Source organism: Haliotis cracherodii, unplaced genomic scaffold (genome assembly GCF_022045235.1).
Source record: "Haliotis cracherodii isolate W230 unplaced genomic scaffold, xgHalCrac1.p SCAF_12, whole genome shotgun sequence".
NCBI lineage: Eukaryota > Metazoa > Mollusca > Gastropoda > Lepetellida > Haliotidae > Haliotis > Haliotis cracherodii.
Window position 1 is genome coordinate 2,576,588 of NW_027266267.1, and position 26,957 is coordinate 2,603,544.

General features: G+C 43.5%; 1 protein-coding gene across 1 annotated transcript; it reads right to left on the reverse strand.

Moving 5' to 3' along the window:
* Positions 1-2,183: 2,183 nt before the first annotated feature.
* LOC139458120 (tetraspanin-1-like) lies at positions 2,184-22,822 on the reverse strand. The gene is made up of 6 exons (XM_071239427.1): positions 22,766-22,822; positions 16,956-17,261; positions 15,382-15,456; positions 13,758-13,868; positions 3,181-3,369; positions 2,184-2,372 (listed from the first exon to the last, which is right to left on the reverse strand). The coding sequence occupies exons 1-6, from the start codon at positions 22,820-22,822 to the stop codon at positions 2,184-2,186; spliced, it is 927 nt and encodes a 308-aa protein (XP_071095528.1).
* Positions 22,823-26,957: the final 4,135 nt, after the last annotated feature.

The following is a 26,957-nucleotide window of genomic DNA, read 5'->3' on the forward strand; positions in this document are numbered from 1 at the left end:
TGAACCGTACCTGTCTGACAGGTTGGGAGGATTTACGTTTTAAGGTTTTACTTTTGTAAAAGGCAACAACTTATGCTACAACAGTTACCCTTATAGATAAAAAAAATAGATAAAAAAAAATTGAAACGAAAAAGCAACAACTTCATTCCTGAAAACTATATATACGTGACTTCATCAACCCTTGCCGTAAAAGGCAACTATGCTTGTCGAAAGAGGCGACTAACGGGTTCGGGTGGTCAGGCTCGCTGACTTGGTTGATGCATGTCATCGTATCCCAATTGCATGGACCAATGCTCATGATGTCAATCACTGGATTTAAAATTGAAAAGGAGCCCCAGTTAGATTGGAGATTCAGAACCTGACGAAAATTATGACCTGCTTCATTTAATTCTTTTGTATTACAGAAAACGCTGGGCGGAAGGGAAAATTATAACCTGCTTCATTTAATTCTTTTGTATTACAGAAAACGTTGGACCGAAAGGAAAGTTATATGGTACAGGGACTGTGAGACAGTCTACCATCCTGTTCAAGATACTGCATATATTTCTCATCTGTGTTTGTCTAGTCTAGATCTACACATTTAGATGAGCGTGTCATGAAATGTAGAAGGTTCATGGAAAAACTGTTCATCCTGAAGCGGACCCGTGAAGATCCGGGGTAGAATGGTCTTCAGCAACCTATGCTTGCGCTAAAAGGGGATTATGCTTGTCGTAAGAGGCGACTAACGGGATCGGGTGGTCAGGCTCGCTGATCTGGTTGATGCATGTCACCCATCCAAATTGCGTGGATGGATGCTCATGATGTCAATCACTGGACTTTCTGATCAAGACTCGATTATTTACAGACCGCCGTCATACAGCTGAAATATTGCTGTGTGCGGCGATAAACAATAAACAAACAAACTGACTTGAGACGTGAAAAACTATTTCCATTTACGTATTTATCCTTTGTTTACAATGGTTGTACGACGTCACGTGCTGGCTTCGAAGCCTGACGGAGAACTAGCGATACGTTTACTTTGATGAGTAAAGCGAAAATTGTCACGCATCTCACTGTCGCATTTGCACTGCGTATCTGTATATAATTATGAATACCAATATGTAAAGGCTTGCATTATATCCGTCTGTTGTTATTTCAAAATATGTGTGTTTGTTTGCAAACAAGAGACATGGGTGAAATATTTTTATGTCACTATAAATTAGCTGATGTGAATCTGTAGACTCGACTTGTAGATCCACCTTTATATAAGTGTAAAACAAGTTTGGAGAAGAGGAAAATAGTCCCATAGGCGAACTATTTTGGTATCACTATCAATTAGTTCAATTAAGTAACAATGAGTTGAATTATGTGTCATTGTACTTGCAGACACACCTTCATATATTTGCAGAACAAAACCATGTGTTTTGAGCAAAGGAAAATATTCTCGACCATTGGAAACTGTTGGCCCATGGGCGATAGGTTTAATTTTTATTTTTTTTATTTTTAAAACATTTCATCCTTTGTGAAAACCCATGATAACAGCATGTTGAATATTGTAAATACCGAGCGCGGACAGTTTCCAGACAAATGGGTTTCCGAATTAAAATGGAACGTGTTCGAATATGACATCAAGTAATGTTCACAGGTCACATACAGTGAGTGAGTGAGTTGGGTTTAACGCCGCTTTTAACAGTATTTCAGTTATATCACGGCGTGTCAGCTTTATGTGGGAAGAAAGCCCGAAGTGATGCAGGTCTCAGACGTTTACCACTTCGGTGAAACCCACGAGCACGTGTTTGGTGCCAATAAACCTGGATGAATAGGACACTGAGTAACGGGTTTCACTGTACATCTGAATACATCTGGTAATCTAGGCTAAAGATATTCGATTTTCCATCTTGATACATCCACAGAGTTGCGTCCCTTGGGCACGCCAGAAACCTATGATTGTGGGTTCGAATCCCGGTTCGCCCCGATCATGTTTCTAGCTTTGTCAGCACCCGTGCTAGTGGGTTTCACCGAAGTGGTAAACGTCTGAGACCTGCACCACTTCGGGCTTTCCTCCCACATTAAGCTGCCACGCCTCGATATAACTGGAATACTGTTAGAAGCGGCGTTAAACCCAACTCACTCACTCACTGTATGCATCTGTAACCCTGTTCCTTCTGTGTCACACTTGCGTTCATCTGTTCACGCTCCGTGCGTTAACGCCGCCGTTGTCGACGTGACCTGGGGTGCACCTTCTTCCTCTTGCCCACAGCCTCCTTTATGACGGCCACGGCGGAGAAGAACAGGGTCGCCTCGATGAGGAAGATCAGCGCCCAGACGCCAGCAAATATCCCGATGCTCACTTGAGACTCAAATATCTTGTCTACCATCGCCTTGTAACATCCCTGCAACAGACAGTTACCTCCAACTGTGATGGGTACCACGCTGTCAAGCTGGGCGTTGCCCACACATGAGGACACGGGAAACCGAAACATATGCCTCATAAACAACAACAACAACATTAATAATAATAATAATCATCATCATCACCATCATCATCATCATCATCATCATCATCATCATCATCATCATCATCATCATCATTCACTGGATCAGTGTGCAGACAACAAACATTATCAGATCCCTCCGGAATATACAACCCCATCTGTCTGTTAGGTGCTAGCAGGTTAACAGCCACATTGCCATTGCTTCCTACCGGGTACCCATTCACTGCTGGGTGAACAGAGGTACATGTCAAACGAAGTTACTTGCCCAAGGAAACGCCACGTGTGCTTCAGTGTGTCCTAGAAACTCCCAGGAGCCAAGCTGCCGAAACGTGGTCACCCATCCAAGGACTCTCCGCGATCGACATTGCTTTACCTCACCTGGTTTGTGACCTGTGTGCTGTGCATATGACCTCCATGGGGATACATGATGCCAGACATCAACCACGCAGAAAACACCAAGATGGCAGTGACTATCGACATCAACAGTGACTATTATTTTAACAAATTTTGTCATTTATGAAAATGTATTCAATTCTTCAAATACTGAAATACTCAAATACAGAAAAAAGGTAATCTTCTCCAGGATTTGCCAAAGATTTGTTTAACAGATGTTTTACACATCATGTATTGTGGATCGTCAGCACAAGTCTTCAACCCTTGCCCGTTACGTATTAAATGATGTACTTATTCGTCAGTGCTGATTTACCAGTTGAATGTTGGTGTTGTCGCTGCTGGGGGAGACTGTACAGTTGGGGCTCAACTGAGTGTTCTTCTTCTCCTCTAGGGCCGCTGTGATGTTGCTGCAGCAGGAGATGGGGACGCTCATGTTGCCTCGTCCCTCCCACCACAGCGTCTCCTCAAAGTCGGAAAACCCCTCAAGGCCACAACACTTCATCTGAAACACAAAGACTGTCAACACCCCCAAACACAACACTTCATCTGAAACACAGAGACTGTCAACACCCCCAAACACAACACTTCATCTGAAACACAGAGACTGTCAACACCTCCAAACACAACACTTCATCTGAAACACAGAGACTGTCAACACCACCAAACACAACACTTCATCTTAAACACAGAGACTGTCAACACCTCCAAACACAACACTTCACCTGAAACACAGAGACTGTCAACACCACCAAACACATCACTTCATCTGAAACACAGAGACTGTCAACACCTCCAAACACAACACTTCATCTTAAACACAGAGACTGTCAACACCACCAAACACAACACTTCATCTGAAACACAGAGACTGTCAACACCTCCAAACACAACACTTCATCTGAAACACAGAGACTGTCAACACCACCAAACACAACACTTCATCCGAAACACAGAGACTGTCAACACCTCCAAACACAACACTTCATCTGAAACACAGAGACTGTCAACACCTCCAAACACAACACTTCACCTGAAACACAGAGACTGTCAACACCTCCAAACACAACACTTCATCTTAAACACAGAGGCTGTCAACACCTCCAAACACAACACTTCATCTGAAACACAAAGACTGTCAACACCACCAAACACAACACTTCATCTTAAACACAGAGACTGTCAACACCACCAAACACAACACTTCATCCGAAACACAGAGACTGTCAACACCTCCAAACACAACACTTCATCTGAAACACAGAGACTGTCAACACCTCCAAACACAACACTTCATCTTAAACACAGAGACTGTCAACACCCCCAAACACAACACTTCACCTGAAACACAGAGGCTGTCAACACCTCCAAACACAACACTTCATCTGAAACACAGAGACTGTCAACACCTCCAAACACAACACTTCATCTTAAACACAGAGACTGTCAACACCTCCAAACACAACACTTCATCTGAAACACAGAGACTGTCAACACCTCCAAACACAATACTTTATCTTAAACACAGAGACTGTCAACACCACCAAACACAACACTTCATCTTAAACACAGAGACTGTCAACACCCCCAAACACAACACTTCACCTGAAACACAGAGGCTGTCAACATCTCCAAACACAACACTTCATCTGAAACACAAAGACTGTCAACACCTCCAAACACAACACTTCATCTTAAACACAGAGACTGTCAACACCTCCAAACACAACACTTCATCTTAAACACAGAGACTGTCAACACCTCCAAACACAATACTTTATCTTAAACACAGAGACTGTCAACACCACCAAACACAACACTTCATCTTAAACACAGAGACTGTCAACACCTCCAAACACAACACTTCATCTTAAACACAGAGACTGTCAACACCTCCAAACAACACAGTTTACCTGAAACACAGAGACTGTCAACACCCCCAAACACAACACTTCACCTGAAACACAGAGACTGTCAACACCACCAAACACAACACTTCATCTTAAACACAGAGACTGTCAACACCTCCAAACACAACACCTTATCTTAAACACAGAGACTGTCAACACCTCCAAACACAACACCTTATCTTAAACAGAGAGACTGTCAACACCTCCAAACACAACACTTCATCTTAAACACAGAGACTGTCAACACCTCCAAACACAACACTTCACCTGAAACACAGAGACTGTCAACACCACCAAACACATCACTTCATCTGAAACACAGAGACTGTCAACACCTCCAAACACAACACTTCATCTGAAACACAGAGACTGTCAACACCACCAAACACAACACTTCATCTGAAACACAGAGACTGTCAACACCTCCAAACACAACACTTCATCTGAAACACAGAGACTGTCAACACCACCAAACACAACACTTCATCCGAAACACAGAGACTGTCAACACCTCCAAACACAACACTTCATCTGAAACACAGAGACTGTCAACACCTCCAAACACAATACTTTATCTTAAACACAGAGACTGTCAACACCACCAAACACAACACTTCATCTTAAACACAAAGACTGTCAACACCTCCAAACACAACACTTCATCTTAAACACAGAGACTGTCAACACCTCCAAACACAACACTTCATCTTAAACACAGAGACTGTCAACACCTCCAAACACAATACTTTATCTTAAACACAGAGACTGTCAACACCACCAAACACAACACTTCATCTTAAACACAGAGACTGTCAACACCTCCAAACACAACACTTCATCTTAAACACAGAGACTGTCAACACCTCCAAACAACACAGTTTACCTGAAACACAGAGACTGTCAACACCCCCAAACACAACACTTCACCTGAAACACAGAGACTGTCAACACCACCAAACACAACACTTCATCTTAAACACAGAGACTGTCAACACCTCCAAACACAACACCTTATCTTAAACACAGAGACTGTCAACACCTCCAAACACAACACCTTATCTTAAACACAGAGACTGTCAACACCTCCAAACACAACACTTCATCTTAAACACAGAGACTGTCAACACCTCCAAACACAACACTTCACCTGAAACACAGAGACTGTCAACACCACCAAACACATCACTTCATCTGAAACACAGAGACTGTCAACACCTCCAAACACAACACTTCATCTGAAACACAGAGACTGTCAACACCACCAAACACAACACTTCATCTGAAACACAGAGACTGTCAACACCTCCAAACACAACACTTCATCTGAAACACAGAGACTGTCAACACCACCAAACACAACACTTCATCCGAAACACAGAGACTGTCAACACCTCCAAACACAACACTTCATCTGAAACACAGAGACTGTCAACACCACCAAACACAACACTTCACCTGAAACACAGAGACTGTCAACACCACCAAACACAACACTTCATCTTAAACACAGAGACTGTCAACACCTCCAAACACAACACTTCATCTGAAACACAAAGACTGTCAACACCACCAAACACAACACTTCATCTTAAACACAGAGACTGTCAACACCACCAAACACAACACTTCACCTGAAACACAGAGACTGTAAACACCTCCAAACACAACACTTCATCTGAAACACAGAGACTGTCAACACCTCCAAACACAACACTTCACCTGAAACACAGAGACTGTCAACACCACCAAACACAACACTTAATCTCAAACACAGAGACTGTCAACACCTCCAAACACAACACCTCATCTTAAACACAGAGACTGTCAACACCTCCAAACACAACACTTCATCTTAAACACAGAGACTGTCAACACCTCCAAACACAACACTTCATCTTAAACACAGAGACTGTCAACACCTCCAAACACAACACCTTATCTTAAACACAGAGACTGTCAACACCTCCAAACACAACACTTCATCTTAAACACAGAGACTGTCAACACCTCCAAACACAACACCTTATCTTAAACACAGAGACTGTCAACACCTCCAAACACAACACCATATCTTAAACACAGAGACTGTCAACACCTCCAAACACAACACTTCATCTTAAACACAGAGACTGTCAACACCACCAAACACAACACTTCATCTGAAACACAGAGACTGTCAACACCCCCAAACACAACACTTCACCTGAAACACAGAGACTGTCAACACCCCCAAACACAAAACTTCACCTGAAACACAGAGACTGTCAACACCTCCAAACACAACACTTCATCTTAAACACAGAGACTGTCAACACCTCCAAACACAACACCTTATCTTAAACACAGAGACTGTCAACACCTCCAAACACAACACTTCATCTTAAACACAGAGACTGTCAACACCTCCAAACAACACACATCATCTGAAACACAGAGACTGTCAACACCACCAAACACAACACTTCATCTTAAACAGAAAGACTGTCAACACCCCCAAACACAAAACTTCACCTGAAACACAGAGACTGTCAACACCTCCAAACACAACACTTCATCTGAAACACAGAGACTGTCAACACCTCCAAACACAACACCTTATCTTAAACACAGAGACTGTCAACACCTCCAAACACAACACTTCATCTTAAACACAGAGACTGTCAACACCTCCAAACAACACACATCATCTGAAACACAAAGACTGTCAACACCACCAAACACAACACTTCATCTGAAACACAGAGACTGTCAACACCTCCAAACACAACACTTCACCTGAAACACAGAGACTGTAAACACCTCCAAACACAACACTTCACCTGAAACACAGAGACTGTAAACACCTCCAAACACAACACTTCATCTGAAACACAGAGACTGTCAACACCTCCAAACACAACACTTCACCTGAAACACAGAGACTGTCAACACCACCAAACACAACGCTTAATCTCAAACACAGAGACTGTCAACACCTCCAAACACAACACCTTATCTTAAACACAGAGACTGTCAACACCTCCAAACACAACACTTCATCTTAAACACAGAGACTGTCAACACCTCCAAACACAACACTTCATCTGAAACACAGAGACTGTCAACACCTCCAAACACAACACCTTATCTTAAACACAGAGACTGTCAACACCTCCAAACACAACACTTCATCTTAAACACAGAGACTGTCAACACCTCCAAACACAACACCTTATCTTAAACACAGAGACTGTCAACACCTCCAAACACAACACCTTATCTTAAACACAGAGACTGTCAACACCTCCAAACACAACACTTCATCTTAAACACAGAGACTGTCAACACCACTAAACACAACACTTCACCTAAAACACAGAGACTGTCAACACCTCCAAACACAACACTTCATCTTAAACACAGAGACTGTCAACACCCCCAAACACAACACTTCACCTGAAACACAGAGACTGTCAACACCTCCAAACACAACACTTCATCTGAAACACAGAGACTGTCAACACCTCCAATCACAACACTTCATCTTAAACACAGAGACTGTCAACACCACCAAACACAACACTTTATCTTAAACACAGAGACTGTCAACACCTCCAAACAACACACATCATCTGAAACACAGAGACTGTCAACACCTCCAAACACAACACTTCATCTGAAACACAGAGACTGTCAACACCCCCAAACACAACACTTCACCTGAAACACAGAGACTGTAAACACCTCCAAACACAACACTTCATCTTAAACACAGAGACTGTCAACACCTCCAAACACAAAACTTCACCTGAAACACAGAGACTGTCAACACCTCCAAACACAACACTTTATCTTAAACACAGAGACTGTCAACACCTCCAAACACAACACCTTATCTTAAACACAGAGACTGTCAACACCTCCAAACACAACACTTCATCTTAAACACAGAGACTGTCAACACCTCCAAACAACACACATCATCTGAAACACAGAGACTGTCAACACCTCCAAACACAACACTTCATCTTAAACACAAAGACTGTCAACACCCCCAAACACAAAACTTCACCTGAAACACAGAGACTGTCAACACCTCCAAACACAACACTTCATCTTAAACACAGAGACTGTCAACACCTCCAAACACAACACTTCATCTTAAACACAGAGACTGTCAACACCTCCAAACACAACACTTTATCTTAAACACAGAGACTGTCAACACCTCCAAACACAACACTTCACCTGAAACACAGAGACTGTCAACACCACCAAACACATCACTTCATCTGAAACACAGAGACTGTCAACACCTCCAAACACAACACTTCATCTGAAACACAGAGACTGTCAACACCACCAAACACAACACTTCATCTGAAACACAGAGACTGTCAACACCTCCAAACACAACACTTCATCTGAAACACAGAGACTGTCAACACCACCAAACACAACACTTCATCCGAAACACAGAGACTGTCAACACCTCCAAACACAACACTTCATCTGAAACACAGAGACTGTCAACACCACCAAACACAACACTTCACCTGAAACACAGAGACTGTCAACACCACCAAACACAACACTTCATCTTAAACACAGAGACTGTCAACACCTCCAAACACAACACTTCATCTGAAACACAAAGACTGTCAACACCACCAAACACAACACTTCATCTTAAACACAGAGACTGTCAACACCACCAAACACAACACTTCACCTGAAACACAGAGACTGTAAACACCTCCAAACACAACACTTCATCTGAAACACAGAGACTGTCAACACCTCCAAACACAACACTTCACCTGAAACACAGAGACTGTCAACACCACCAAACACAACACTTAATCTCAAACACAGAGACTGTCAACACCTCCAAACACAACACCTCATCTTAAACACAGAGACTGTCAACACCTCCAAACACAACACTTCATCTTAAACACAGAGACTGTCAACACCTCCAAACACAACACTTCATCTTAAACACAGAGACTGTCAACACCTCCAAACACAACACCTTATCTTAAACACAGAGACTGTCAACACCTCCAAACACAACACTTCATCTTAAACACAGAGACTGTCAACACCTCCAAACACAACACCTTATCTTAAACACAGAGACTGTCAACACCTCCAAACACAACACCATATCTTAAACACAGAGACTGTCAACACCTCCAAACACAACACTTCATCTTAAACACAGAGACTGTCAACACCACCAAACACGACACTTCATCTGAAACACAGAGACTGTCAACACCTCCAAACACAACACTTCACCTGAAACACAGAGACTGTCAACACCTCCAAACACAACACTTCATCTGAAACACAGAGACTGTCAACACCTCCAAACACAACACTTCATCTTAAACACAGAGACTGTCAACACCTCCAAACACAACACTTTATCTTAAACACAGAGACTGTCAACACCTCCAAACAACACACATCATCTGAAACACAGAGACTGTCAACACCACCAAACACAACACTTCATCTGAAACACAGAGACTGTCAACACCCCCAAACACAAAACTTCACCTGAAACACAGAGACTGTCAACACCTCCAAACACAACACTTCATCTTAAACACAGAGACTGTCAACACCTCCAAACACAACACCTTATCTTAAACACAGAGACTGTCAACACCTCCAAACACAACACTTCATCTTAAACACAGAGACTGTCAACACCTCCAAACAACACACATCATCTGAAACACAGAGACTGTCAACACCACCAAACACAACACTTCATCTTAAACAGAAAGACTGTCAACACCCCCAAACACAAAACTTCACCTGAAACACAGAGACTGTCAACACCTCCAAACACAACACTTCATCTGAAACACAGAGACTGTCAACACCTCCAAACACAACACCTTATCTTAAACACAGAGACTGTCAACACCTCCAAACACAACACTTCATCTTAAACACAGAGACTGTCAACACCTCCAAACAACACACATCATCTGAAACACAAAGACTGTCAACACCACCAAACACAACACTTCATCTGAAACACAGAGACTGTCAACACCTCCAAACACAACACTTCACCTGAAACACAGAGACTGTAAACACCTCCAAACACAACACTTCACCTGAAACACAGAGACTGTAAACACCTCCAAACACAACACTTCATCTGAAACACAGAGACTGTCAACACCTCCAAACACAACACTTCACCTGAAACACAGAGACTGTCAACACCACCAAACACAACGCTTAATCTCAAACACAGAGACTGTCAACACCTCCAAACACAACACCTTATCTTAAACACAGAGACTGTCAACACCTCCAAACACAACACTTCATCTTAAACACAGAGACTGTCAACACCTCCAAACACAACACTTCATCTGAAACACAGAGACTGTCAACACCTCCAAACACAACACCTTATCTTAAACACAGAGACTGTCAACACCTCCAAACACAACACTTCATCTTAAACACAGAGACTGTCAACACCTCCAAACACAACACCTTATCTTAAACACAGAGACTGTCAACACCTCCAAACACAACACCTTATCTTAAACACAGAGACTGTCAACACCTCCAAACACAACACTTCATCTTAAACACAGAGACTGTCAACACCACTAAACACAACACTTCACCTAAAACACAGAGACTGTCAACACCTCCAAACACAACACTTCATCTTAAACACAGAGACTGTCAACACCCCCAAACACAACACTTCACCTGAAACACAGAGACTGTCAACACCTCCAAACACAACACTTCATCTGAAACACAGAGACTGTCAACACCTCCAATCACAACACTTCATCTTAAACACAGAGACTGTCAACACCACCAAACACAACACTTTATCTTAAACACAGAGACTGTCAACACCTCCAAACAACACACATCATCTGAAACACAGAGACTGTCAACACCTCCAAACACAACACTTCATCTGAAACACAGAGACTGTCAACACCCCCAAACACAACACTTCACCTGAAACACAGAGACTGTCAACACCTCCAAACACAACACTTCATCTTAAACACAGAGACTGTCAACACCTCCAAACACAAAACTTCACCTGAAACACAGAGACTGTCAACACCTCCAAACACAACACTTTATCTTAAACACAGAGACTGTCAACACCTCCAAACACAACACCTTATCTTAAACACAGAGACTGTCAACACCTCCAAACACAACACTTCATCTTAAACACAGAGACTGTCAACACCTCCAAACAACACACATCATCTGAAACACAGAGACTGTCAACACCTCCAAACACAACACTTCATCTTAAACACAAAGACTGTCAACACCCCCAAACACAAAACTTCACCTGAAACACAGAGACTGTCAACACCTCCAAACACAAAACTTCACCTGAAACACAGAGACTGTCAACACCTCCAAACACAACACTTCATCTTAAACACAGAGACTGTCAACACCTCCAAACACAACACCTTATCTTAAACACAGAGACTGTCAACACCTCCAAACACAACACTTCATCTTAAACACAGAGACTGTCAACACCTCCAAACAACACACATCATCTGAAACACAGAGACTGTCAACACCACCAAACACAACACTTCATCTTAAACACAAAGACTGTCAACACCCCCAAACACAAAACTTCACCTGAAACACAGAGACTGTCAACACCTCCAAACACAACACTTCATCTGAAACACAGAGACTGTCAACACCTCCAAACACAACACCTTATCTTAAACACAGAGACTGTCAACACCTCCAAACACAACACTTCATCTTAAACACAGAGACTGTCAACACCTCCAAACAACACACATCATCTGAAACACAGAGACTGTCAACACCACCAAACACAACACTTCATCTCAAACACAGAGACTGTCAACACCTCCAAACACAACACTTCATCTGAAACACAGAGACTGTCAACACCCCCAAACACAACACTTCACCTGAAACACAGAGACTGTCAACACCACCAAACACAACACTTCATCTCAAACACAGAGACTGTCAACACCTCCAAACACAACACTTCATCTGAAACACAGAGACTGTCAACACCACCAAACACAACACTTCATCTCAAACACAGAGACTGTCAACACCTCCAAACACAACACTTCACCTGAAACACAGAGACTGTCAACACCTCCAAACACAACACTTCATCTCAAACACAGAGACTGTCAACACCTCCAAACACAACACTTCATCTTAAACACAGAGACTGTCAACACCCCAAAACACAACACTTCATCTGAAACACAGAGACTGTCAAAACCCCTAAACACAACACTTCACCTGAAACACAGAGACTGTCAACACCACCAAACACAACACTTCATCTTAAACACAGAGACTGTCAACACTTCCAAACACCACACTTCATCTGAAACACAGAGACTGTCAACACCTCCAAACACAACACTTCATCTTAAACACAGAGACTGTCAACACCCCAAAACACAACACTTCATCTGAAACACAGAGACTGTCAAGACCCCTAAACACAACACTTCACCTGAAACACAGAGACTGTCAACACCACCAAACACAACACTTCATCTTAAACACAGAGACTGTCAACACTTCCAAACACCACACTTCATCTGAAACACAGAGACTGTCAACACCTCCAAACACAACACTTCATCTTAAACACAGATATTGTCACCACACGACCCCCAAATACAACACTTTACTTGAAACACAGATATTGTCACTCCACGACCTCCAAATACAACACTTTACTTGAAACACAGACATTGTCACTGCACGACCTCCAAACACAACATCTCCACCGAAACGCAGATATTTTCACTGCAATTTTCTCTTAACAACTCATCTAGTCCATGATAGCTGTCGATATCTTGGATATGTCGTTACTCTTCTCTAAACAACTCACCTGGTCCATGATGACTGTCCATATCGTGGACATGGCGTTACACTTCTCTAAACATCTCACCTGGTCCATGATAGCTGTCCATATCTTGGATATGGCGTTGCTGTCTTCCATGCCCTTGAAGTAAGAGAACTGCAGGGCGTCACGCAGCGCCTTCTTGATGTAACTGTCAATCTGTACAAAGCATGGAGAGAGGTTCTAGCTTGTGTGTTCTACATTCTACCCTATGTAGAAGGTCAAATAGTTACACCATAATAGATTTTCCTGCAAAATGACCCGAGTGTCAAAGGTAGGATGCACCGTTTTACTATTTCTTCCTGGTTTTATTACATCAATAATTCATTTATTGATATTCCAAAATGAATTAATGACATCACAAATTTGAATTCTAGATATCATAAATGGAAATTGTGAATTTGTGACATCTGAAAGTCTCAAGTACTTTATGATATCATAAATTCATTTATATATCAATTAATCATTTTTTTTAATAGTCGAATTTATGATATCAATATTTCAGTTTGTGATAATAAAACGGAAAATTGCTATATTGATGTTATTAGACTGTTATTAGATATAGTCAGCTCATTGTTTCGAAAAAGAAATGTAGAAATGTATGAAAATAGATCAGAAGGTCACTGAAACTGAGTTCTAAATGGTAAATATAACAAGTGACCCAAAGCGTGGTACCACGTCCCCTGCAGACCTGCAAGCAGTGGAAATCTGATCAGTCAGCACTTCGATGTTTGGCCAAGCCCCGCAGCGGAACCGGGACAACATTATTTACGGTATGTGGTTTGAGGTTTCGAATGTGGTGAGTGAGTGAGTGAGTGAGTTGGGTTTAACGTCGCTTTTAACAGTATTCCAGTTATATCTCGGCGTTTCGAATTTTGCAGTCAGGTAGAGATACACAGGCAACTGCTCGCGGCACTGGGAATGGTTTGCTTCGAGTTTTGTAACTCAGGACTTACTGTAGTTTCTACAGTTTCAAGTACATATGGTGTTTGTTTGTTTGTTTGTTTGTTTGTTTGTTGTTTAACGCCGCACGCAGCAATATTTCACCTGTATGACGGAGGTCTGTAAATAATCGGGTTTTGGCCAGGCAATGCAGTGATTGATAGCATGACCATCGATCCACGCAATTGGGATACGATGACATGTATCAACCAAGTCACCGAGCCTGACCACCCGATCCCGTTAGTCGCCTCTTACGACAAGCATAGTCGCCCTTTACGGCAAGCATGGGTTGCTGAAGACCTATTCTACCCCGGATCTTCACGGGCCCAACTGAATATAATAAGATCTAGATTGGAACCCCATGGAAACTAAATCTGGGACTGATTTTGTGCATGTGCGCCTGTGCGCCTGTGTGACTGTGTGCCCGTGTGCCTGTGTGACTGTATGCTCGTGTGCCTGTGTGCCTTTGCGCCTGTGTAACTGTGTGACTGTTTCCTTTGTGTCTCTATGACTGTGTGCCTATGTGCCTGTGTGCCACCAATGTGACTGTGTGCCTCTGTGACTGTGTGCCCGTGTGCCTGTGTGCCTGTGTGCCACCAATGTGACTGTGTGCCTGTGTGACTGTGTGCTCGTCTGCCTGTGTGCCTGTGTGCCACCAATGTAACTGTGTGCCTGTGTGACTGTGTGCCTGTGTGCCTCTGTGACTGTGCAGGTGCCCTGTGATACTTACCATGGTACCGGGCAGCAGGAACAGAGTGAGGAACACGCCCTCCACCAGGATGATAACAACCAGGAATACACAATACTGTGGGGAAAGACGGCAGAGGTTAGTGTGATAACAGTGATAACAACCAGGAATACACAATACTGTGGGGAAAGACAGCAGAGGTTAGTGTGATAACAGTGATAACAACCAGGAATACATAATACTGTGGACACACGGCAGAGGTTAGTGGGATAACAGTAAAAACAACCAGGAATACACAATACCTTGGGGAAACACGACAGAGGTTAGTGTAATAACAGTAAAAACAACCAGGAATACACAATACCTTGGGGAAACACGGCAGAGGTTAGTGGGATAACAGTAAAAACAACCAGGAATACACAATACTTTGGGGAAACACGGCAGAGGTTAGTGTGATAACAGTAAAAACAACCAGGAATACACAATACTGTGGGGAAACACGGCAGAGGTTAGTGTGGTAACAGTAAAAACAACCAGGAATACACAATAATGTGGGAAAAGACAGCAGAAGTTAGTGTGATAACAGTAAAAACAACCAGGAATACACAATACCTTGGGGAAACATGGCAGAGGTTAGTGGGATAACAGTAAAAACAACCAGGAATACACAATACCTTGGGGAAACACGGCAGAGTATAGTGTGATAACAGTAAAAACAACCAGGAATACACAATACCTTGGGGAAACACGGCAGAAGTTAGTGTAATAACAGTAAAAACAACCAGGAATACACAATACCTTGGGGAAACACGACACGTGTAAGAGGTTGATCAAGTAGAACTATACAGCACTGTTCGGAGTAGCACGACGGAGGCACGGGTGATAACAGTGATATGAGCTTGAAAGATGTGGTACTAGGGGGGATCGTTAATTGTGTGATAGATGTACACCATGTGTTTACAAAGTGGACTTGAATAAGTTGCTAGGGCAGCCAATTAACCAGAACCATGTCTCCACAGGCAATACTGTCTAACACCATTACCAGTCAGCTCGGCTCGGTACAATTAGGAGATCCGCATGACTTTTCAGATTTGCGAGCGTTACTGAAATTTAATACCGTACATTTCATTGGGCGCAAGATATTTTAAAAGTTCGCATTTCAACGCATGTAAATCGGTACATACATAACAGCCCGCTCGTTTGTTAAACTGAAGAAACATAAACATTTTATCTGATACATATAAACTGCATCATATCATTGCCAGTCTTCGCAACATGATACCTATCGGCAAAGACATGAATACTCAGTTAAAAGATTACTCGGCTCAACATACCATTTATCAACGTTTCATACTCATGCCTCTCCTCGTTTAACATCCAGAGTGACGTACGCGTGTGAGGAACGATTACCACTCTGATATAACTCTCTTCAAAGTCTGTTTTTGGCTAAATGATTACCAGTAAGAGTTGCTGATAGTGAGAACACAGTGGGATAATGATACCTCCTTTCACGCAATGACTGTACCCATCTGACGTGACAGATCACACACTCGTCATTGGAGGAGCTGTCACGCGATTCTGTATAGGTCTGCAAGATAATGATGATTACCTCTTACCAAAATGAGGAAGCATTTAGACTTGCAACATCCCCCCAGCAGACCGGAACCGGAAATGACGATGAAGCTTGAGCTGACGGCAATGAGAGGCATGCTGATATTCTGGATGAGCTCTTTGATCATCGTCTTTATTTCATCTGCTGAGATGCTGGTCTTGAAGGCGGCTGGCAGGTGCTCCCCGGCGGACTGCTTGAGTGAGTCCAGGGAGCCCTTCAGCATGTCTGTCACCATCCCCAGTACGTCGTCCAGGATCTCCTGGTTGTATTCCACCAGCAGCCCGATCACCAGCAGCCCGATAGACAGCAGCTGAAGCAGAGTGAGTGAGTTTGTGGGTGGGTGGGTGAATTGGTGGGTGAGTGAGTGAGTGAGTGAGTGAGTGAGTGAGTGAGTGAATGGGTGGGTGGGTGGGTGGGTGGGTGGTTGAGTGAGTGATCGGGTGAGTGAGTGGTTGAGTGAGTGAGTGAGTGAGTGAGTGGGTTGGTGAGTGAGTGAGTGAGTGAGCACTCCAGCAATAACACGACTGGGCTTCACACATTGTACCCATGTCGGGAATTGAACCCCGGTCTTTGTCGTGACCAGCGAACGCCTTAACCACTAGGCTACCCGACCGCCCCGGTGTAGGTCAGACAAGGTGTTAAAGCAGTATAACAACCTGCCGACCGATAGACAGCAGCTGTAGGATAGACAAGGTGTTAAACCGGTATAACAACCTGCCGACCGATAGACAGCATCTGTAGGATAGACAAGGTGTTAAACCAGTAAAAACAACCTCACGGCCGATAGACAGCATCTGTAGGATAGACAAGGTGTTAAACCAGTATAACAACCTCACGGCCGATAGACAGCAGCTGTAGGATAGACAAGGTATTAAACCAGTATAACAACCTGCCGATCGATAGACAGCATCTGTAGGATAGACAAGGTGTTAAAGCAGTATAACAACCTGCCGGCCGATAGACAGCAGCTGTCGGATAGACAAGGTGTTAAACCAGTATAACAACCTCACGGCCGATAGACACCAGCTGTAGGATAGACAAGGTGTTAAACCAGTATAACAACCTCCCGACCGATAGACAGCAGCTGTAGGATAGACAAGGTGTTAAAGCAGTATAACAACCTGCCGACCGATAGACAGCATCTGTAGGATAGACAAGGTGTTAAACCAGTATTAACAACCTCCCGGCCGATAGACAGCAGTTGTAGGATAGACAAGGTGTTAAACCAGTATAACAACCTGCCGACCGATAGACAGCAGCTGTAGGATAGACAAGGTGTTAAACCAGTATAACAACCTGCCGACCGATAGAGAGCATCTGTAGGATAGACAAGGTGTTAAACCAGTATAATAACCTGTCGACCGATAGACAGCATCTGTAAGATAGACAAGGTGTGAAACCAGTATAACAACCTGCCGATCGATAGACAGCAGCTGTTTAGGATAGACAAGGTGTTAAACTAGTATAACAACCTGCCGACCGATAGACAGCAGCTGTAGGATAGACAATGTGTTAAACCGGTATAACAACCTCTCGGCCAATAGACAGCAGCTCTAGGAAAGACAAGGTGTTAAACCAGTATAACAACCTGCCGGCCGATAGACAGAAGCTGTAGAAAAGACAAGGTGTTAAACCAGTATAACAATCTGCCGGCCGATAGACACCAGCTGTAGGATAGACATCATATCAACTTTAGTTGCTGGAACACTTATGTGGCGTCGAGATCTGGACAGACTAATTGTAAGATATCCATGGGTTGTTTTAACCAAATAAAGACTAGTGTTGACGTCACCAGGACCGGCTGGACATTGCAACACCACTGTCTCATGGTTTTGGGCCTTATGCACGAGATCTGTAGGATGTTGGTCTGCGTATATAAACGACAATGTGATCTATTGTTTGAGAATGATCAACAATGATGACGCGAGGAGTTCATTCCCGCATGCCCCCATTGGTGTCAGTACGTCCCAATTCAATACACCCCTAAAGCCCCAGTTACACCAGGCTTGCGAACAGGTTACGACCTAGTTGCGTCCGAAAAATGTTGGAATCGCGGGCAAATCGTATGAAGAGCGCACGGACTGATCGCAGAGGTCGTGGGTGAACGCCAGAGCAAAATCAGTTGCAGCAAGTTCGATGGTCATTTTCAAAACTTCTGACCTGAGATTCATAATCGTAAGAGGTCGCAGACAGGTCTTACATGGTCGTACCACCAGTCGCGACTGGGTTCCGTCTTAGCGCAAGCGGTCATACCTAAAACAATTGTCAACTCGTTGCGTAATGGTTCACATATATTTCAGATGCAATTTAAAGCATATCGGGACTTTCGGAATTATGCACTATGATTGAATACATTTAACTGTGTCTTTGGTATATTTTTAGGTGCAAGACATATGTAAAATCAAAAATTATATTTGAGGGATTATTTGACAAAGATCTCGAAATCATACGCGCATTCTGTTTGGTTTGTCGTATTTTCGCACATAACATTCATCGATTGAGGACGAGTATTCTTGCAGGTTACGGAAAGGGGCGAGTGGTGACGAATGAACGATTGGTGGTACCACCAGTCTTTAGTTCGCAGACCAGTATATTTATATTTGGAATAGCTTCTGAGGTTCAGGTCAATGTCCACTACAGCATTTCGCTTTGTTCGCACGACTGCCACGACTATTCGTACGATTGGTCGCTGATCGCCACCGCTAGTCGCACTATTACCTACGATTGAACTTGCGATCGATCTTCTCAATCGTTGGTGATCGCACGACCACGCTACCACAAATCGTACGATTAAGCTACAGTCACACAGACAATACGACCGCGATGAACCTCTTGGCGACTGATTTCCTTTGCGACCGACTGGCGATCGCTGTGGCCGGTGCACTACTTCTGCCCATGTTTGGAATTAGGGTATGATCGCCGTCCAATCAGCGATAGGTTTTGCAACTTGTCAGTGATCAATCGGCAACTGTTTTACTGCAGATACGGCGAAATTCTTGCAACTGGTTGAGACCGATCGGTGACTAGTCAGCGAATCTTTGGTGACTTGTTGCAACTGAACGGGGAGTGTCGGTAACTAGTTGTCGATCGATCACCGATAAAAACATAATGCATATAAAAAGGGTTTCTTTTCTGAATCAAATAATTTCTTTGCAAGTTGTCAAGATGTTACCAGCAGAACAGTCGCAGTTGCTCCCCGTGCAGAGAATAAATAAAAATGCTGCAGTTGCTGTCATGATGATGTACAGAAGGATGAGAAGGACAAGGCGAAGGCAGTATTGGCTGAGACCTTGGATCGCAAGAAGGTCACAGCAAGGAGACTATAAGAATCTGACGGCAGAGCGGGGGAGAAAGGCGTGGTGATTTCGTGGGCTACCTCAGAGTGGATGCTGTCAACACTGGGCCTCTCTGGCTCTTCCTCCTCCTCAGTGTCCGCCTCTTCTTGTGTTGAGATGTTGCTGGCTCTGGCTCCATTTTAGCAGACCTGTGCACCACAGCAGTTGTCTCTATTGTATCTTCTACAATTTCTGGTTCTATTGTGTTCCTGCCTTTACAGACCAAAGTGATGACTGAAAATTGACTTTCTGAGTACTTATGACAAAATGATGATGTAATGCACAGACAGGCCTATAGACGGTGACATGCTGCAAACCCAACGGCGAATGATCGACGCACGCTCGGAAACCTCTTTGCAACCGATCGACAACCAGTAACCGATGAAGCGCCGGTCGATCACCGCCTCATCACTGATCAATCAACGATAGGTAACCAATAGAGTTAACACCCTTGTGTAGACGAAACCGATCGCCGCACAGCGGCAAACAAATTGCGATTACAATAACACCACTTGGGGCAATATGCGATCACAAATGAAGTTCGTAGCAACCGTTGCCGATTGGTCGTACCTCGGCCAAACTACCACCAATCGCACGATCCTGAAATCGTACGATCCGGGGTGACATTGACACAGTAGCGACTGCTTGCTTTGTTGACACCCATCTGTGTCAGTGGGTTTCATCAAACAGGTAAACGCGCATAACTTGTGTCTGTTCTGGTCTTAAACATGCAGACCGCCTCCGTGGTCTAGTGGTAGAGCATCCGCCCGGAGAGTGGAAGGTCCGGGATTCGATCCCCGATCGCGTCATATCAAAAGACGTTAAAAGATGGTACTTGTTGTTACCCTGTCTGGCGCTCGGCATTAAGGGGCTAAAACAAGGACTGGTCGGCTCGGAGTCAGTATACTGTCTGACTGGGGTATTCATGTTAAACTGCGGCATGGTATGTCAGTGAGATAGCACTATGAATCGACATCAGTCCGGACTAGTACAAGCAGAAACAGACACACACGCACACACACGCACACACGCACACACACACACGCACACACACACGCACACACGCACACACGCACGCACGCACACACACACACGTAAATACACGCGATATAAGTGCAATAATCTTGGAAGCGACGTTAACCCCCATTTCACCTCACCTCACCTTAGTCATGCCGAAGTTGAAACGCATTTATACGACATCTGACAGTCGCCTGTGTGCGCCACTATCTGACAGAATTGGTTCCCACCACCCAGTTCAGGTAATGGGGTGGTCACGGTGACTAGCGTGACGGGGTGGTCACGGTGACTAGCGTGACGGGGTGGTCCCGGTGACTAGCGTGACGGGGTGGTCCCGGTGACTAACGTGATGGTGAGGTTACGTTGACGTGGTTGATTGCGGGTCGTCGTGCCCCATCGGCGTGTGTCGCAATCACTGTATGGTCCGAACATACTGACCTTTTTACAGGTCCCATAGTAACCGTCAACGATTTATTGCCATAGTCACCGTCGTGTGCTGGACCATGTGGAATGCATGATTTCCTAGTGAATATTTACATTTGTAAGACATGTTGTTCATGGTGTGTTTTGTTTATTTGTAAACAGAGAATTGAGATCTTTGCGTTTAAATACTGGGAATATTATATGTCTGGAATATAATTATTTCATTTTTACATGAGCCTTTGGAATAGGTCTCCAGCACTCTACTGCCGGTCGTGAGATGAGATTAAAATGACCATATTCTCTATTTGCTGTGACGATATTGACGCTGTAATAACTGACTTGGGAAAACCTGACGCATTGTCTACAAGTAGTGTATTTAAAAACTGCGAGGTTGATATACACAATAAACTAAGACTGACAAATGCACAAAATAGATTTTCAATGACGATGTGCTAAGACTGACAAATGATTTTGCCTCGATTGTGCGTCGGTTATGAATCGGTTGTGCATCGATGGTACGTCGGATTACGTCGGTTGTACGTCGGTTATGAATCGGTTATACATCGATTGTACATCGGTTGTACGTCGGTTGTGCGTCGGTTATGAATCGGTTGTGCATCGATTGTACGTCGGATTACGTCGGTTGAACATCAGTTGTACGTCGGTTGTGAATCGGTTGTACGTCGGTTGTACATCGGTTGTACGTCGGTTGTACATCAACTGTACGTCGGTTGTACATCGGTTGTACGTCGGTTGTACATCAGTTGTACGTCGGTTGTACGTCGGTTGTACGTCTGTTCTACATCAGTTGTACGTCGGTTGTACGTCGGTTGTACGTCGGTTTTACATCAGTTGTACGTCGGTTGTACATCGGTTATGCCTTGCATCGCATCTGGCGGCGTGGGAAATTGTTCATATTATCAATGACTGTTTTAGTTGATCAAGACTCGGTTATTTGTAGTGATATAGCTTGAATATTCTCGATGACAGTTTAAACCCACAAATAAACGAAAAGGATTTAATCACGACCCATACTCACCAGGAACGAGCTGTTGAGACTAACTATAGCCGTCTTGCCCATGCCGGCGAACCCCATGATGTCGTCACTGTTGTCGTCCCTGGATGTACCTGCAGCAGCTGGTCCTCGTCAAAAGGATGACACACACTTCATCTTAGTGAGTAGCATCTCCCTGTACGTTTGTCCCAGTCGAAAACTCCCCAAACTCCCCAACCCTCGAGTCAGCCTGGGACCGTCAGGAAAGTTCTGTGGTCAATCTTGTAGCACGATCACACTCGGGTGTGTTTGTTCAAGGCTCAATCGCCTCCATTACAAGTTCACAGTCAGATAAAATCAGCACGTTCAAAGCAAGCATATTATTTTCTAGTGGTCGCTAATTGTGATTTACAAGTTTGACGTGTAACCGTATACCTGTATATTCAATATTTATGAAGCAGCTTTCACTCGGGCCGATGTGTCGATAGCGAGCTGTATCGGCTGGCTATAATAACGCTGGTACAGACGTAATTTCCTCCAGCAGATTAAATAGCTGCAGTGACAGCATAAAACCCGCCCTTATGAAGTATTTAAGCCATATACCAACATACGATAAATGTAAAATTCTAAAGGTTTTAATGTTTTAATACGCATAGCTGTTGTTTACAAATTCAGCGTTGAACAAATTTCCTTTGTGGGATCTCACAGTGCTTTGCATGCAGATTTTTAAAGTGTATTTTAGTTAAATTGATCTCCTATTTTAATTAAGTCATCCTTTAATTTTTTTTTTCCAGTTGTTTCTGTAGTGAGTAAGGATAAGATATACGGTTGAACAACTTCTTTATTACAATTAGGAGCGACGATTCGGTGTAGGTTCTAACACCGTTATCAAGTCATCACTTGCTCATTTGCTTGATAACGGTGCTAGAGCCTACTCTGAGTGAGTGAGTATGGTTTTACGCCGCTTTTAGCAATCTTCCAGCAATATCACGGTGGGGGACACCAGAAATGGGCTTCACACATTGTTCTCATATCGGGAATCGAACCCGGGTCTTCGGCGTGACGAGCGAACGCTTTAACCACTAGGCTACCCGACCGCCCCTAGAACCTACTCTGAAACGTCGCTCCTTATTGAAAAAAAGAAGTTGTTCATCCATATATGTTTTCCTTACTGTATACTCCAACTTCTAAATGCCTCTCAAAGACTTTACTGTAGTGGTTCATATTATATATCACTGATTTGTTTAATTACTAAATTCCTTCCCCTCCCTGCCTCTCTCATTCTGCCAGCCTCTCGTGTTTCCGGGAGCACGGGTGGCCCAGTCGTCTAAAGCGCCGCCATTCGCTGTGCAGAGTTGCGTCCCTTGGGCACGCCAGAAACCTATGATCGTGAGTTCGAATCCCGGTTCGCCCCGATTATGTTTCTAGGTTTGTCAGCACCATACCCGTGCTCGTGGGTTTCACCGAAGTGGTAAAAGTCTGATACCTGCATCACTTCGGGCTTTCCTCCCACATAAAGCTGACACGCCGTGATATAACTGGAATACTGTTAAAACCGGCGTTAAACCAAAGTCACTCACTCACTCACTCTTGTGTTTCTGTATTTTGTATTATATTTCTGTATGTAGTGGTAAGTATTACCAATATGACATTACTAGACACTAATATATGTATGCCCTTTACAATATCCCAATGTTGTGATGTAAGTGCATACTCCCACACACACATACACATATTCATACGTTTTACTTTTCGATTGTTATACTAATCTCCTATTTCATGTTTATCGCCGCAGTCTGCAATAGTCCAGCTGTATGACAGTAGTCGGTGAATAGTGAAGTCTGGGCCAGACAAACCAGTGATTGATATTATGAACAACGCACCAAACCCCTGAGGTTGACGCACTCAACCGAGTCATCTGGTGTGCAATGTGTGAAGCCCATTTCTGGTGTCCCCCGCCGTGATGTTGCTGGAATATTGCTAAAAACGACGTAAAACCATACTCACTCACTCACTCATCTGGTGTGAATATGATTTTACGCCGCTTGTTATGTTTTATTTCTAGAACAGAACTGAGAAAATGAAAAAAAATCTTTATTGGTATACTCATGGCAAAACAGTGATATCTTTCAACTTAAAAATATATATATATAATAAATCATCTAGAATGTAAATGTGGACGGAACTTTTGTAGAGGCTCAGATACACCCATTCCCCGAGTAGCCTGCGTCTCCATGCCGTTATGACACTTGACATTTGATATTATACCCTGGATCACCGAAGATGGCGTTCATCACGGATCACAATGTAGATAGAACAGTGAAGTCTGACCAATATAAGAACTTGTTGTGGGACAGGAATACCAGAAAACAGGGAAAAACAAGACCCAGATAAAATTAAATATTTCTAAAACAATATCAGTGACTATATGTATTACTGTATTGTGCATGTTTCTGTATTTTTAGGTTAGGTTCTGCCAGGTTGGTCGGTAAATCAAGTCATGTGTTGGTCGGACCCAGGAATAGTTGTGACTAAACATAGCTCTGGAGTGCTTAAAGCATCTGATTTTGAAACACATGTAAAATCGTTCGGAACATTATAACACTATACATAGCAAGCGGTGACGTCACAGGGAGTTGTTCACCGGGACAAAACGTCACAGCATCACACAGGGCGGGCATCTTCAGGGTGCGGATGCAGGACTCGCGAACCAGGTCGCGTGTTCGCATCACTGGCTAACTGAAGCCATTTGGTTTGTAGATCTGTATACATATACGAGCACTGACAGTTTTCTGACCTTTGAATCTGAAGAGGAATGTCAGTAATACCGCCACCACCACACTTGGTCCCGTTAGTCGCCGTTTACGACAAGCATAGTCGCCTTTAAGGCAAGTATGGGTTGCTGAAAACCTATTCTATCCCGGAATGACGGAGGAAGTAGTTTTACGGAGGAAGTAGTTCTTTCACAGAAGGGGCGGTCGGGTAGCCTAGTGTTAAAGCGCTCGCTCGTCACGCCGAAGACCCCCCCCTCCTTTAGCAGCCGGCCCTGGTACGCATCTTACCCTCACCCTTTGCAGATTTACTTTGTTTGTGTTAACATACACGTGGCAATGAAGACAGATCAGTAAACCAAATATTACTAACGGCCGCTGTAAGGGGGTGAGTCAGTCAGTCAGATTTTAGCAATATTCCAGCAATATCACGGCGGGGGACACCAGAAATGGGCTTCACACATTGTACCCATGTCGGGAATCGAACCCGGGTTTTCGGCGTGACGAGCGAACGCTTTAACCACTAGGCTACCCGACCGCCCCTTCTGTAAGGGGAAGTAGGGACCAGTCATTTTAATTTTCTGTCTTATTTCTGTTTTTTGTTACTATTCGCTTCATGCCCTGAAAAGAAAGTATTGTGCCTCCTTCCATCGAGCTTGCTGTGTTTCTCCAACACAACACCCATCCCAGTAAATGATCGGCCCTCAGCGTCTGTGAATATAAGTGTTAATTAGTCGTTCAAGCCAGCACTGCTACTAAAGCTCTAGATCAAATATTTAAATCAAGAGCGACTATACATGCCAGGGAATTCGTATTGTTTCAAATATTCGTGTAAACATCATCAACAATCTGATCTAGCCATTACAAGGACAATATATGTCGTTTTATCACGTGATCACATACGTCACATGGCTTCACGCCGTCCTTGACCCTGTGTGTGACACTCAAAGCAACACTGAAACAAGCAGGTCATGCATGTATGAAGGGTCAAGGGTATTTGGGTACTCGGTGTTTACTCGGTACAGAACCAGGTCAGGCATCATAATTATTTCAAAAATCACAATCAGAATTATGCCGCTTAGACTTGTGTCACAGATTATTACAGAGGAAACAACCTCGGAGTGACGTCATCATACATCCCTAAAGTGAATATAAAAGCCACTTGTTACTAACTTATAAAAATAATAATTACATCAATTGGGAATTACATCAATTGTTTTCAATTCACAACTAAACATATATTTGTATATGCCTGTGAACCACAAAACTCAAACCACTTAAACTCTTAGGCAGTTGTGTCAAGGGAATCACTGGCAGGTCAATCTTTTTGTGGAGATGCACACAACCAATAAACTAAAAATATACTGACCGCCGAAAGAAACGCGAATACCTTACAAGTTGGGTCTTATACAAAGAATAACTCATATTCTGGAGATGTTAGATTGGTTCGCTTCACAAACGAACAT

What these genes read in the sequence shown, in the direction of transcription:
- LOC139458120 (XM_071239427.1), bottom strand. Translation starts at nt 22,822, where the DNA reads ATGGGGTTCGCCGGCATGGGCAAGACGGCTATAGTTAGTCTCAACAGC. An exon ending in GTCTCAACAGCTCGTTCCTG is followed by an intron (nt 17,262 to 22,765) that starts GTGAGTATGGGT and finishes ACTCTGCTTCAG; the next exon opens with CTGCTGTCTATCGGGCTGCT. An exon ending in TCCTGCTGCCCGGTACCATG is followed by an intron (nt 13,869 to 15,381) that starts GTAAGTATCACA and finishes TGCTTTGTACAG; the next exon opens with ATTGACAGTTACATCAAGAA.